General features: G+C 43.7%; 1 protein-coding gene across 1 annotated transcript; it reads right to left on the bottom strand.

Moving 5' to 3' along the window:
• Nucleotides 1–296: 296 nt before the first annotated feature.
• Nucleotides 297–6,394, bottom strand: cunh1orf53 (chromosome unknown C1orf53 homolog). The gene is made up of 3 exons (XM_072438126.1): nt 5,992–6,394; nt 3,044–3,145; nt 297–1,357 (listed from the first exon to the last, which is right to left on the bottom strand). The coding sequence occupies exons 1-3, from the start codon at nt 6,250–6,252 to the stop codon at nt 1,286–1,288; spliced, it is 435 nt and encodes a 144-aa protein (XP_072294227.1). The 5' UTR covers nt 6,253–6,394; the 3' UTR covers nt 297–1,285.
• Nucleotides 6,395–13,183: the final 6,789 nt, after the last annotated feature.

The following is a 13,183-nucleotide window of genomic DNA, read 5'->3' as shown; positions in this document are numbered from 1 at the left end:
AGTTGTGGCATGTTTGTTAACAGGCCGATCCCATCAAGAGCCAGCGGAGCCCGACGCAGCCGAGCGTGGGGCCCGACCCCGCCGACTCCTGCCTATTTTTAACCGGTCGGAGGTAGACGGCGCTGCCCGGCTCACGCGGAGGAATACGCCACGTTAATATTCATGGAGTTGTACGTTTGGGAGATGGAGAGATGGAGAGATGGAGAGAGAGAGGAGAGAGAGAGAGAGAGAGAGAGAGAGAGAGAGAGAGAGAGAGAGAGAGAGAGAGAGAGAGAGAGAGAGAGAGAGAGAGAGAGAGAGAGAGAGAGAGAGAGAGAGAGAGAGAGAGAGAGAGAGAGAGAGAGAGAGAGAGAGAGAGAGAGAGAGAGAGAGAGAGAGAGAGAGAGAGAGAGAGAGAGAGAGAGAGAGAGAGAGAGAGAGAGAGAGAGAGAGAGAGAGAGGAGGAACAGAGAAAAAACAAGAAGTAAAAAGCACACACAGACTTGAGAGACTCCAGCGCCGCGCGGCCTTTTACTGGAGGGCGCGCGTCTCTCAGTTTTCATCTCCATACTCCCACAACCCGACTAAATGCATCAGAGAATCTCGCAGCGAAATGTTTAATAACTCTTAAAGACGAAACAGGAAAAAAACAAAAAAAAGTCTCCGGGCGTTTTTTGGAGAAAGAAGGAGGGAGTTTTTCCGTGTGTGAAATAACGGCTCCGTCCGTCACTTCCGTGGGAGTCGCCGGAGGCAGACATTGCGCAGACGCGGCGTCTAAAAATACGCGCCCGCCGCAAATCCGAACGGCGACAGGCGGGAGGAGGAGTCACGCAAGGCTGTGTCTTCGGCTCCATGTAACTCTGTGTAGCTCCGTGTAGCTCCATGTAGCTCCGTGTAGCTCCTTGTGCGGCGTGTAGCTCCGTGTAGCTTCATGTAGCTCCGTGTAGCTCCATGTAGCTCCTTGTGCGGCGTGTAGCTCCGTGTAGCTTCATGTAGCTCCGTGTAGCTTCATGTAGCTCCGTGTAGCTCCTTGTGCGGCGTGTAGCTCCGTGTAGCTTCATGTAAGTCCGTGTAGCTCCTTGTGCGGCGTGTAGCTCCGTGTGCGGCGTGTAGCTCCGTGTGCGGCGTGTAGCTCCGTGTGCGGCGCGTAGCTCCATGTAGCTCCGTGTAGCTCCTTGTGCGGCGTGTAGCTCCGTGTGCGGCGCGTAGCTCCATGTAGCTCCGTGTAGCTCCTTGTGCGGCGTGTAGCTCCGTGTGCGGCGTGTAGCTCCGTGTAGTTCCATGTAGCTCCGTGTAGCTCCAGGCGCTACACGTAGAACAGAGAGTTGTGTGTTTTCTTCGATGTCGCGTCCTTCACGTTGACTTGACCAAAAGGACACTGGACGGACAGAAACATACGTCACACGGAGTATTACAGTCGTTTACATCGTATTATCGAATATCGGAACTAATATTAAATGTTATTATTAAATGTTTTCCCAGAATAGCATTTTTTTTAGGTTTATAGTTTCACTTCCTGTTTGTAATTGATGACATCACACAAGGAAATTACTCAGCAAACACAGGGGGAAAACTCATCTAATGTCACCATCTTTTTATTTGACAAATAAAAATATATGAGAGCGACTTTATTTAGTTGAATTCATGTTTAGAGTCAAAAAAGTTGTTTATTTTTTGTAAATTCTGCATAAACTTTGACTGGAATGAGTGTCCCTGGTGTGATGTCACTTCCTGTCATTTTATACAGATTTTTCAATGTTTTCTCCACAAATACCTGCTCGAAGGGTGTAAACCTATAATTTATATGTACGACAAGTATAAATGCACCAAATAAAGTCAAAATTAGAAAAATGTAAAAACCTGTCATAGGCACTTTAATTTTTCAACGGAACTTAACAGTTATTTATTTAGTCCAACTATGGTTTAAACTGTCAGAAAAGTGTGTCTGTGTAAACCGTCTCTATGTCACACACTGATGACATAACAGAGGGATTCAGCTCAACTTCCTGTCCGTTTAAACTCTTATTTTTCAAAATTTCCTCACAAACTGTGATTTAAAGGTGGTATGGACGATTTTTTTCAGCAAATTTTTTATCACATTTCCTCGTGGCGTGGATAAATCATTTGTCCTGCCACGTATCAATCATAAAACGCACCTACCGCTCACCTGCAGCCGCGTCAGGTTCGTCCCCACGTTTCCGCGTGCCTAAGTGCATGGATCTATCATAATATAGTTCCCTCAGTGTATGGGGCAAAATCAAGACGGAGAAAGACAGTTCGAGCTGACGCAGAAGTGGACAGAAATCTACGGGAGACGAGAGATGCGATGCGCTCCGTTGCGCTAATAAACAAACGCACGTGTGTGCCGAAAAATCGTCCATACCGCCTTTAACGGAAATAAAACTATGAAAAATATTTACATTTACATTTAATCATAATCAGAACAAACGTTAAATAGACTTTAAGGGACACAAATTCTGCATTGTTTGCATTGGTTTTAACATTGGTCTTATGTTTTCAAAATTAACATAATGTATATTTCCAAACACACGCGTGACTTTCTATCAGGCGTTCCATCGTCAGGATTAGCATTAGTCCGCCATCCACTGGCATTAGAAGGAATTACCATGGGGAAGTAAACAAAAACTAGCTTACCCCAACACGCTAACATGATCTGACAACAGAAATGGTCAGAAAGAGTGCGGTGGTGATTTATGGACTTTAAAACCGCACAGGAAATCTCTACTTTTGATGTCACAAATCTGGGAAATTGTGTTTTTGTGAGGCTCAGAGAAGACGAGCTCGTAAACAGGAGTCATGAAACAAGCGTGAATGAAGTTTAACACAATTCCAGGTTTGTTTTTGATGGAGAAACACTGCTCTGGTCTATTTTACATAAGACGTGTCCTTTAGGGTCCGGAGAAATGGCCCTGACACGTCGCCCGCACACATTTACTTCCAAGCGGCAGCGCGCAAACATGTGTTTTTTAGAATTTAAAAGCGCACAAGCTGCTTTTAAGCGGTCCGCACTGGGGTCAGGACAACACAAGCTGCTGCTGCTTACATGTCTGCAGGCGCTGCCACAGCACCTGCCTCTGCCGCGGTGGGCAAACTCCGTGAAAACCTTGTACCCGCTGCCAGGGTCAACGTACGTCTGCTTCTGAGCCTGCGAACGCCGCCGAACAAAGCACATATTATCATTGTTTCATTAAAAAAAAAAAAGAAACATACACAGGAGCTTATACATATATCGGAGGGCGATGTCGCCGTGGAGACAGATTGCGTTGGGTCGAGGAAGAGGAGAAATGGATGACCTCCGCCGCATTAAAACAGATGTAGACGCAGCGACGTTTAATCTTAGTAATTAAGTGCTGTCGTTTTTACGAGCGGGAATATGTGCGTTTACCTGAGCGATGAATACTGATGACTCAGAGCGCGGCCATTTGTTCCTTTTATTAATTTATTTTACAATTTAACTGTGGCCGAACTCAAATTTTTTGTCTAAATCTATTTAATGACGTGTTAATGCCCAGCGTAACCTTGGTTCTACGAGTTTTACCGCATTTATACTTTGTACGTTTGCTTTGTAGTGTAATATTCGCTTAGTGATCGAGAACTGTTCTTAAAGGTGCACGGTGCAACTTTTTCACCAGCTGCTTGTTTCCATTGCTTTACCTGAAATGTTTCACACTGTGGCATTAAACGAGTCCGTCTCCAGGTGATGCCAACGGGCAAAGTTTCTGTTTCTGCTTTTCTTAAACAAAAAAAAGGAATATTCACTTTTTTTTCCGTTTCTTCACTCATCATACAGTGCGGGTCCTTATTTACTCTTTACAATAGACAAGACATAATTACACGCAGTAAACACGATTGTAACGCAGTAGAATTGACTACATTTCCAGTGGTGGAAAAGCAAACACCTTGTGCAAGTTAAAGACCCTGAACTTCTCCTCCGTCCCCGAGGAAGAGCACAAATGTCACCTCTCAGTCTGCTTCAAAGGGCCAGCCGGGGGTCTGTGAGCGGCAGTGACAGGTGGGGGGGGCACAACACCCTGGGGCCCTTGGGTGACACGGGCCTGTCAGCTCACATGCCAGGCAGCGCAGGGGCAGCGGGAGGGGGGGAGCAGGGGCAGCGGGAGGGGCTGCACAGGGGCATTGGGAGGGGGGGGCGCAGGGGCAGCGGGAGTGGGGGCACAGGGGCAGCGGGAGGGGGTGCAGAGGGGCATTGGGAGGGGGGGCACAGGGGCAGCGGGAGGGGGTGCAGAGGGGCATTGGGAGGGGGGGGCACAGGGGCAGCGGGAGGGGGTGCACAGGGGCATTGGGAGGGGGGGCACAGGGGCAGCGGGAGAGCGTGCACAGGGGCATTGGGAGGGGGGGCACAGGGGCAGCGGGAGGGGGGGCACAGGCGCATTGGGAGGGGGGGGCACAGGAGCAGCGGTAGAAGTTCTGCTGCTCTCGACCAGGTTCCACAGTGTTTACAGCAGGAAATGCTCCAGGCGTACACTGGTCACTGTACGATGGAGTTTAAATTACACATATTTGGAACTAACCAGCATCACTTCCTGGTTCACGGCTGATAAAACTCTATATTTGCTCCATAATGACTCCCACTATTAGCCCTGAACTAGCCCAAGCTGTAAAACTAATGTCCTATATAAATCCATCAGTAAATTTAGAAAGGTTCACAGTTGTTGATCAAGCAGAGATAACTTCAGCCATTATGTCCTCTAAAAGCTCAACTTGTGTCCTAGACCCCGTTCCAAGCAGACTCCTCCCTAATTATAGATTCTCAAATGATTTGTTATTAGCTGCAGACAATGGACTGGTCTCAATCCTGGTTCTGTTGGACCTCAGCGTTTGACATCATCAACCACAACATTCTACTGCAGAGGTTAGAATGTGATGTAGGTGTCAGAGGCCCCGCCCTCAGCTGCTTTACATCCTATTTATCTGATAGGTACCAGTTTGTTCATGTAAACCAGAGCTCCTCCCCTTGCTCTAAAGTAACCTGTGGTGTGCCCCAGGGGTCAGTACTCGGTCCAGTTCTGTTTCCTCTTTAAATGCTGCATAGGTCACATGATCAGAAAGCTCTGCAGATGACACTCTGTTGTATTTATCAATGAAACTTGATCAGAGCGGCTTCAGATGTGTCCTCATGCAGCCCGGGGTGAAAACACTCTGAACACTTCAGATTTAGGGTGATATTCCACAGATGTTGAACTTTATCTTTGACCTCGTGTTTATTACAATGATCTCTTCCGTGTCATTAAATAACAATTAAAGCTCTTAATGACTGTATGTAAATAAGAATACCTCTATTTATAGAGCTCATTCATCACTTATGATTTGAATGAATTTACATATTTCCATTGTCTCCTTTAAGCACCTAATGCATCACGAGTTAAAGACAGACTGTGCAGGCAGAATCTGTACAAGACAATACTGTTCATTTATAATAATCAAGTACAGAAGTGAAGAACAGTGTGTTTAGTGTAATAAATGCAGGTATCGGGACGAGGATTGAAACCTTTTAATCTCCATGAGATGTTGTTTTTGTTTGGAGTGTTCAACAATATATCAATATCTGGAATATAATTTACTAAATAAAAGATACAGATAGTTAAGAACATATTGAAATTGCAATTAGCCCTTATTTTATATTATTATTTTGCAATTATTTCTATTGTACTAAATTAATACACTTTTTACAAATAAAGGTTGAAATGACTGAAGACTTTACTTGCTTTTATTATCGTTGTATGTTACACCGAATCACCAAAGTAAGTTCCCAGCCTGAGAATTTTGTTCACGGAAAATTACAATAAACCCTCTGATTTAAGAGTCTCATGTTGATGAAAAAGTGAGAAAATTAAGTTTTGGTTGAATAACGCCGCTGTGTTTGTTGTAAAAGCTCTTGCAGTTTAGAGTACAAAAAGCAGCAATCACATTTCCGAGCAGGTGACGGACACATCACTGCCCCGGAAAACTGACTTTTTATGCGCACGCGCTCACCTCACACGCCTCTCTGTGCAGCCTGTGAATGACCAGCTCCTCTTCTGTGACGTCACGTGCTCCTCCCTCTGCAGTGTCCGTGTCGATCGCGTCTCTCCCCGGACCGTCCCGTGCCACAGACGCGCCGCCACCGCCGCCACTCCTCCTCTCCTCCGACATCCGCCGCACCGACACCGCACTGGCGCGCCGTCCGCTCTCTCTGACGCGCAGGTCGGTCCACGCGCGGATCAGGGTCCTAAAGTGGCGGTGCGGGACAAGCATGACGTCTGAGGGGAGAACCGACACGTGCCATTACGCGTCACGATCCCCGCATCACGATCTCTGTTTTCATCGATCACTCTGCTCTTTGCAAACACACACTCTCACACACACTCACACAACAGTACAGGAATGCCTCGTGCACTTCCTCTGCCCTCTAGTCACGTGACACAGACTGCGACACAGCGCCTCTGCTGTTGTGTTGGGACAATGCTACTGAGAACTGTCCTCTGTAAAAGAATAAAGAGAAGAGGAAGACACGCTGAGGTGATACTATATATGTTATAGAGGAGGCACGGGCACTAAAGGGACCGGCTCTGCCGTAAAGCCCTGTAAAACAAGACAAACGACGGTCGATAAAGCCTGAACGCTACGCTCTGAAATGTAAAAGAGGCGGATATGGCGTGTATGTGTTTGGTTATAGTTTATTTATTCATAAAGTAATAATAATGCCTCACTAGTCTGTGGTCACGGCTGCCCTGAGGCAACACAGACAGACACACTCGTTCACAGAGGCTCAGACTGAGGCGAAGGGGCTGAAGTGTCTTGCCCAAGGACAAAACACGACGGCTGTGGCAAAGGTGATGTTTCTCCCATCTCGGATCTGACTCTAGGGACAGACATGAGGTCACCTGCTCCTCAGAACTTAAGAGAGCTGTACTGACTTTATAAACGAAGAGGAGCCAGTGTTTTAGTCTGCACAAAGAAAAGAGGTCGAACCGTGTCTTTCAGAAAGTATTTAAGTATATTTAGAATCAGGGTTTTTGATGTGTCACGGCTCTCTGACTAAAGCAAGAAACACCTTAGATTACCTGATGTATACGAATACTTTCAGGAGATAATGCCACCAGCCCAAGTTACAGGTCGGATCTGTGGAGCGGCGACCCACAAGAATGTTCTCAAGGACCCGAGGAAGAATAGTTATTTTGTGGTAATAACTAATGAATGTGTTAATAACTACTGGGGATCCTAAAAAAATCTAAATCAAAACATAAAAAGAAAGGTGTTTTTATGCAAACGCAATTAGATCAAAGCTGTAGAAGTATCTGGAGAAACTACTAATAAAACACTGAGAAACAGAGGCGTAAAATGTATTAAAAATTAATGAATGATTCATTAAAATGTTTATTGATTGAAATCGGATAGACAAAACATTTAATAATGGACACAATCAAGTATTTTCAAAGGATAGATGGTTAAATCAAATCATTGTGAGGAGAGAAACAACACTTTTACTCAAGAGACTGTTAAACTGTGCAATATATGAGAGAAAAGTGTCCGAAAACAAATAATTTCTTCAAAAAGTTACGTATAAAAATAACTAAATGTCAGACAAAGACTATTCTGCCCTGGACAAACTCGCATCTGCCGCACTGACCGTCAGCAGTGTCCACGTCGCCCGCCATAGTCAAGCGTTCGCCTGTTTCGTTGATGAGCCAGAGTCTTAATGAGCACGTCCAAGGTTATGCAGCGCTGTGGGGGTCTCGTGCTGATGTGTCCCGTGTCCGAGCGGCTAACGCAGCCTGACAAGTGTCTTCTGACCGACACTGAGGTCAATACAGCCTCGGACAAATGACACATCAACGCCGTCATATTTACACACAACAGGGCGCCGCCTAATGGATCGCACACGCTTAACAGACAGAGGTGAACCGAGCGGACAACAGTCTACACAAACGAAAGGAAACTACTGGACATAACATCCGAAAGTTAAAGCTGTGGTACCTGATTTTCACTCAACGAAGGCATGAAGTTGCTCTTACAAACTTTTATTTTTATTTTTTTTAGGTTCCATCCCATTAATTGTAACACCATGGATTGTTCTGGTTGAATAAATTAGGCCAATGGTTCCAAATACAAAGCAAACAGGAGGGGAGACCGGGCACAGCCCTGTCTCACGGTTCCAAATACAAAGCAAACAGGAGGGGGGACCAAGCACAACCCTGTCTCACGGTTCCAGATACAAAGCAAACAGGAGGGGGGACCGGGCACAACCCTGTCTCACGGTTCCAAATACAAAGCAAACAGGAGAGGGGGCCAAGCACAATCCTGTCTCACGGTTCCAAATACAAAGCAAACAGGATGAGAGACCGGGCACAACCCTGTCTCACAGTTCCAGATACAAAGCAAACAGGAGGGGGGACCAGGCACAACTCTGTCTCATGGTTCCAAATACAAAGCAAACAGGAGGGGGGACCAAGCACAACCCTGTCTCACGGTTCCAAATACAAAGCTAACAGGAGGGGAGACCGGGCACAACCCTGTCTCATGGTTCCAAATACAAAGCAAACAGGAGGGGGGACCGGGCACAACCCTGTCTCACGGTTCCAAATACAAAGCAAACAGGAGGGGGGACCAGGCACAGCCCTGTCTCACGGTTCCAAATACAAAGCAAACAGGAGGGGAGACCAGGCACAGCCCTGTCTCACTCCTCTTTCCAGAGTCAGTGGATCTGTCAGAATTATATAGTCTGTTTGAAATGTGTTTAGGTTTAGCACTTTGAATAAATATGGTCAGCTAACAGAATCGACTTCTCACCAAACTAATTATTATTATTTTTGTTGTTGTTGTTGTTTTTGTATATTGTTCATAATGTGTAGCGCTAGCAAACATTTTAACTCACATTTTAGATTACATTTAGGCACGTCCATGGTTTCAGAAGAGCATGCCGAGAAATTAAATACTTTCTTTTTTCTTTTTCAAAACTGAATGAGAGTAATAGTACTGTGCACTGTATGAGGTATATGTATCGAAGTATCACTGGTGTCTGAAAACTACTCAGAGAAGTACAATTGTCCTGAAAACTCACTTGACGACATGTAAGTTGTAAATACGAATCTCTGCTTATTTGACCCTGACTCAGAGTTAATTATGTCAGTGCTTGAGGTAATAGTTGATTGGAATATTTCTGATTAAGTACGAGTATGACGGACAAATGCAGGATTTAGACTGATGTATCAAAAGTATTCGTATTTTCCAAATTTCGTCATGTCACGGCCATAAACTTAAATGAATCGCACTGAGTGTAATTTTTTGCGAAAGAACAACACAAAGTGGCGAAAAAAATAATAATATCTGAATAGTGCAGTGTACAAAAGTATTCGGTACTTTCTAGAACTGCTTTGGGATTTAGGTCTGGACTTTCACTGGGCCGTTCTGACGCCTGAATATTATTTATTTTAACCCGTTTCAACGCAGCTTCACAGTGTTTAGAGTCGTTTTAGGCGAATTTCTGCGGGAAGAAAGAAAGACGAGTATTGTGTAAAGTATTTCCTTGAATCGTGCTCACAAAAATACTGAAAATGCGAGTTATATAATGGATTTAAGTTTGGTAAATAATAAAGGATTATCTTATCTTATCTTATCTTAATATATAATGCTGCGGTGACAAGACTGATTTAGAAATACAATGAAATTGACACTACGGATTGTACAACACTGCATGTTAAAGGGACCAGGACAGGTACTTACAATTGTCTAATTTTGACTTTATTTTATACCTGTCATACATAAAAATAGTTTTACACCAATCGAGCAGGTATTTGCGGAGAAAAGGTTGAAAAATCAGTAGAAAATGACAGGAAGTGACATCACACCAGGGACAAAGAAACAAAGAAACAATTTTTTGACTCTTTAAACATGAATTCAACAAAATAAAGTCGCTCTCGTATATTTTTATTCATCAAATAAAAAAATGGTGACATTAGCTGAGTTTTGGCCCAGTGTTTGCTGGGTAATTTCCTACTGTGTCCATCAATTACAAACAGGAAGTGAAATTATAAACCTAAAAAATGTGCTATTCTGTCATAAAATGTTTCTGATTTTCAGTGAGTCGTCCGGCCTGTAGGTGGCGCTGTAAAGTCGACCTGTGCTTCCCTAAAACGCGACACTGCATCGTTTCCCATCCGCATCCAGGCCTGTAACACCCGCCTCTGCCCCGCCCCGCCCCGTCTCCCTCCTGTGTTTTAAAGCATTATTATTATGATTTCATACAGATGCCGGGAACAGCATGCCCCCGTCTGCTGCCACTTAATTACCCTGAGTGAGCCCGCAGAACGCTGGCACCCCTCCAGGCCCGTCCCACGAGAGCGGCGTCTGAGCTGCACAGGACGAGCGCTGACTAAACAGCACATTTACATACGAGGACGCTCACGCTGACGCCGTCACAAACGACACGCCAACATTTTTCAACAAAGATCAATATAGACACGAATATGTCCCAGAAGAGTCCACGTGGAAGGGTTCTGTGAGCAGATGTGGAGGTAAAGAGTTCTCTGATGACGTTAGGACGAGCACGGCGCATCATTAACCACAGATTTACTGTTTGTCAGGTGTAAATAATTGTATGTAAAGTTAAATTGTTTTGAAAAATTTCGTCGTACAGCTTAAAAGTGTTGGATTATCGAATGCAAAGCTAAAGCGTAGTGGCGGAGTAGTTAGCATAAATTAGCACAAAAAGAGTGGTTAGCATAAGTTAGCACAAAAACGCCTGGTGAAATAAGAGGAATTGTATCGCGGTCGGTTACTGTAATTTGCAATGCATTGTGGGAAATGTGGATACATTTGAGAAAGAATGTGGTAAGTTTACCATGGAAAAAAAAAACAATATTCCCATAATTTATTGCAAATGGTAAAAAACCAGAAAGATCACTATTAATATGCACTGTCCCTTAAATAAATAAATAATAGAAAATGAATTAAAATAAATACATTAAGGATAAATACATTAAAGGTTAATACATTAAAGGTAAATAAATTAAAGATGAATAAATCAGAATAAATAAATTAAAGATAAAATAAATTAAAATAAATAAATATAATAAAATAAAAAAAAATAAAAATGAGAAAAAATGAGAAAGAATGTAATAAATTAATCATCTCAGGTATATTACCAGCCATTTTTGTGGTAATGTGTCTGTAAATTCCCCATAATGCATTGCAAGATACGGTAATTAAGCATATGACCTTGTGGTAAAAGACCGCACACACTTTACTGCGGCTGAAAATATTGAAAATATTGATTAGGATATGGGCTATAATTGACACACTCATTGTTCTGGTCAATATATTCCTATATAATTCAATAATCCAGGTGATTTAACCAATAAACACTTTTGAAATGTCCCAGACCTAAAATGCTAATGTTATAAGTCACTGGAACATACGATTTATAACAGAAAAAAAGACACTTTGTAAAATGTAACTTCATGAGTCATAAACAACATGAGAGAAAATACATGAAACGAACCGTTGACCACCAGGGGCAGCAGAGGAGGAGCGTGTCAGTCTATTGCACTCATGTAACGCCACAGGGTAAACCACAAGAGCAACACAGGGTAATATATACACTGTCCCAAATAAGAAGTATACAAAGTGCAGTTTTCCTCTGTGCTCTGTGTGTATTCGAGCAACACACTCTCTCCAAAACAGTTTTAGTAAAGCTACTGTCTGTCACGTGTCACAAAACTCACGCCGTTCTAAACACCTCATAGTGGACGTGATTCCATCCGGGCAACAGTAATGTGGGTTTTTTACAGAGGGAAACATACAAAAACCTGGGGAAATAGTATCATCTTTGAGGTAAACTAAGTAGTGGCAGAGATAAACAATGCCTGTGGATATTGGTGTGTGTTTGCACGCATTTAAGTTCAATAAAAAAACTCTAGAATCTAGATCTAGATCTATTCTAGGTTATAAAATAACCCTAGAATAGATCCACCTCAAATTTCAAAATGCAACTTGTTATTCTTTGTGTCTTTAATGTTCTCATTGTCTCTTACAGGTCAAATGCAGGTTGAACGCAGGTCAAACGCAGGTCAAACGCAGGTCAAACGCAGGTCAAACACAGTTCAAACGCAGGTCAAACACAAGTCAAACACAAGTCAAACGCAGGTCAAACACAGTTCAAACGCAGTTCAAACACAAGTCAAACACAGGTCAAATGCAGGTCAAACGCAGGTCAAACGCAGTTCAAACACAAGTCAAACACAAGTCAAACACAAGTCAAACACAAGTCAAACACAGGCCAAAGACAGGTCAAACGCAGGTCAAGCGCAGGTCAAATGCAGGTCAAACGCAGGTCAAACACAGTTCAAACACAGGTCAAATGCAGGTCAAACGCAGGTCAAACACAGGTCAAACACAGGTCAACCGCAAGTCAAACAGAGGTCAAACGCAAGTCAAACGCAGGTCAAACACTAGTCAAATGCAGGTCAAACGCAGGTCAAATGTAGGTCAAGCACAGGTCAAATGCAGGTCAAGCACAGGTCAAATGCAGGTCAAACGCAGGTCAAACACAGGTCAAACACAGGTCAACCGCAAGTCAAACAGAGGTCAAACGCAAGTCAAACGCAGGTCAAACACTAGTCAAATGCAGGTCAAACGCAGGTCAAATGTAGGTCAAACACAGGTTAAACGCAAGTCAAACGCAGGTCAAACACAAGTCAAACGCAGGTCAAATGCAGGTCAACCGCAAGTCAAACGCAAGTCAAACGCAAGTCAAATGCAGGTCAAACACACGTCAAACGCAGGTCAAAAGCAGGTCAAACGCAGGTCAAACGTAGGTCAAACCCAGGTCAAACACAGGTCAAACGCAGGCCAAACGCAGGTCAAACGCAGGTCAAACGTAGGTCAAACACAGGCCAAACGCAGGTCAAACGCAGGTCAAACACAGATATCCGGTTTTCCCTAAGAACGGGTTGGCCAAGCTTTGATTTTAATAACATTTTCTTTCTTAACACAGTAAAGCCAGGTATTGTAATAGTTATTTAAGTCTTAACTGTTATGTCAACGTGCACAGATTATAATCATTCTGCTAAATTCCCATATTTCAGGCACAATGAGCAAACTTTAAAACACAAATAAGGCACTAATAGTTCAGTTCTAGCAAAAGGAGCAACATTTTATTGTGTTTAGTAACTTCTGGTAAAACTAA

The sequence above is a fragment of the Eucyclogobius newberryi genome, unplaced genomic scaffold (genome assembly GCF_026437365.1).
Source record: "Eucyclogobius newberryi isolate DKJ021-1_F unplaced genomic scaffold, fEucNew1.0.hap1 SCAF_9, whole genome shotgun sequence".
Lineage (NCBI taxonomy): Eukaryota > Metazoa > Chordata > Actinopteri > Gobiiformes > Gobiidae > Eucyclogobius > Eucyclogobius newberryi.
The sequence above is the reverse complement of the archived record's forward strand: the minus strand, read 5'-3'. Positions and strand labels throughout refer to the sequence as shown.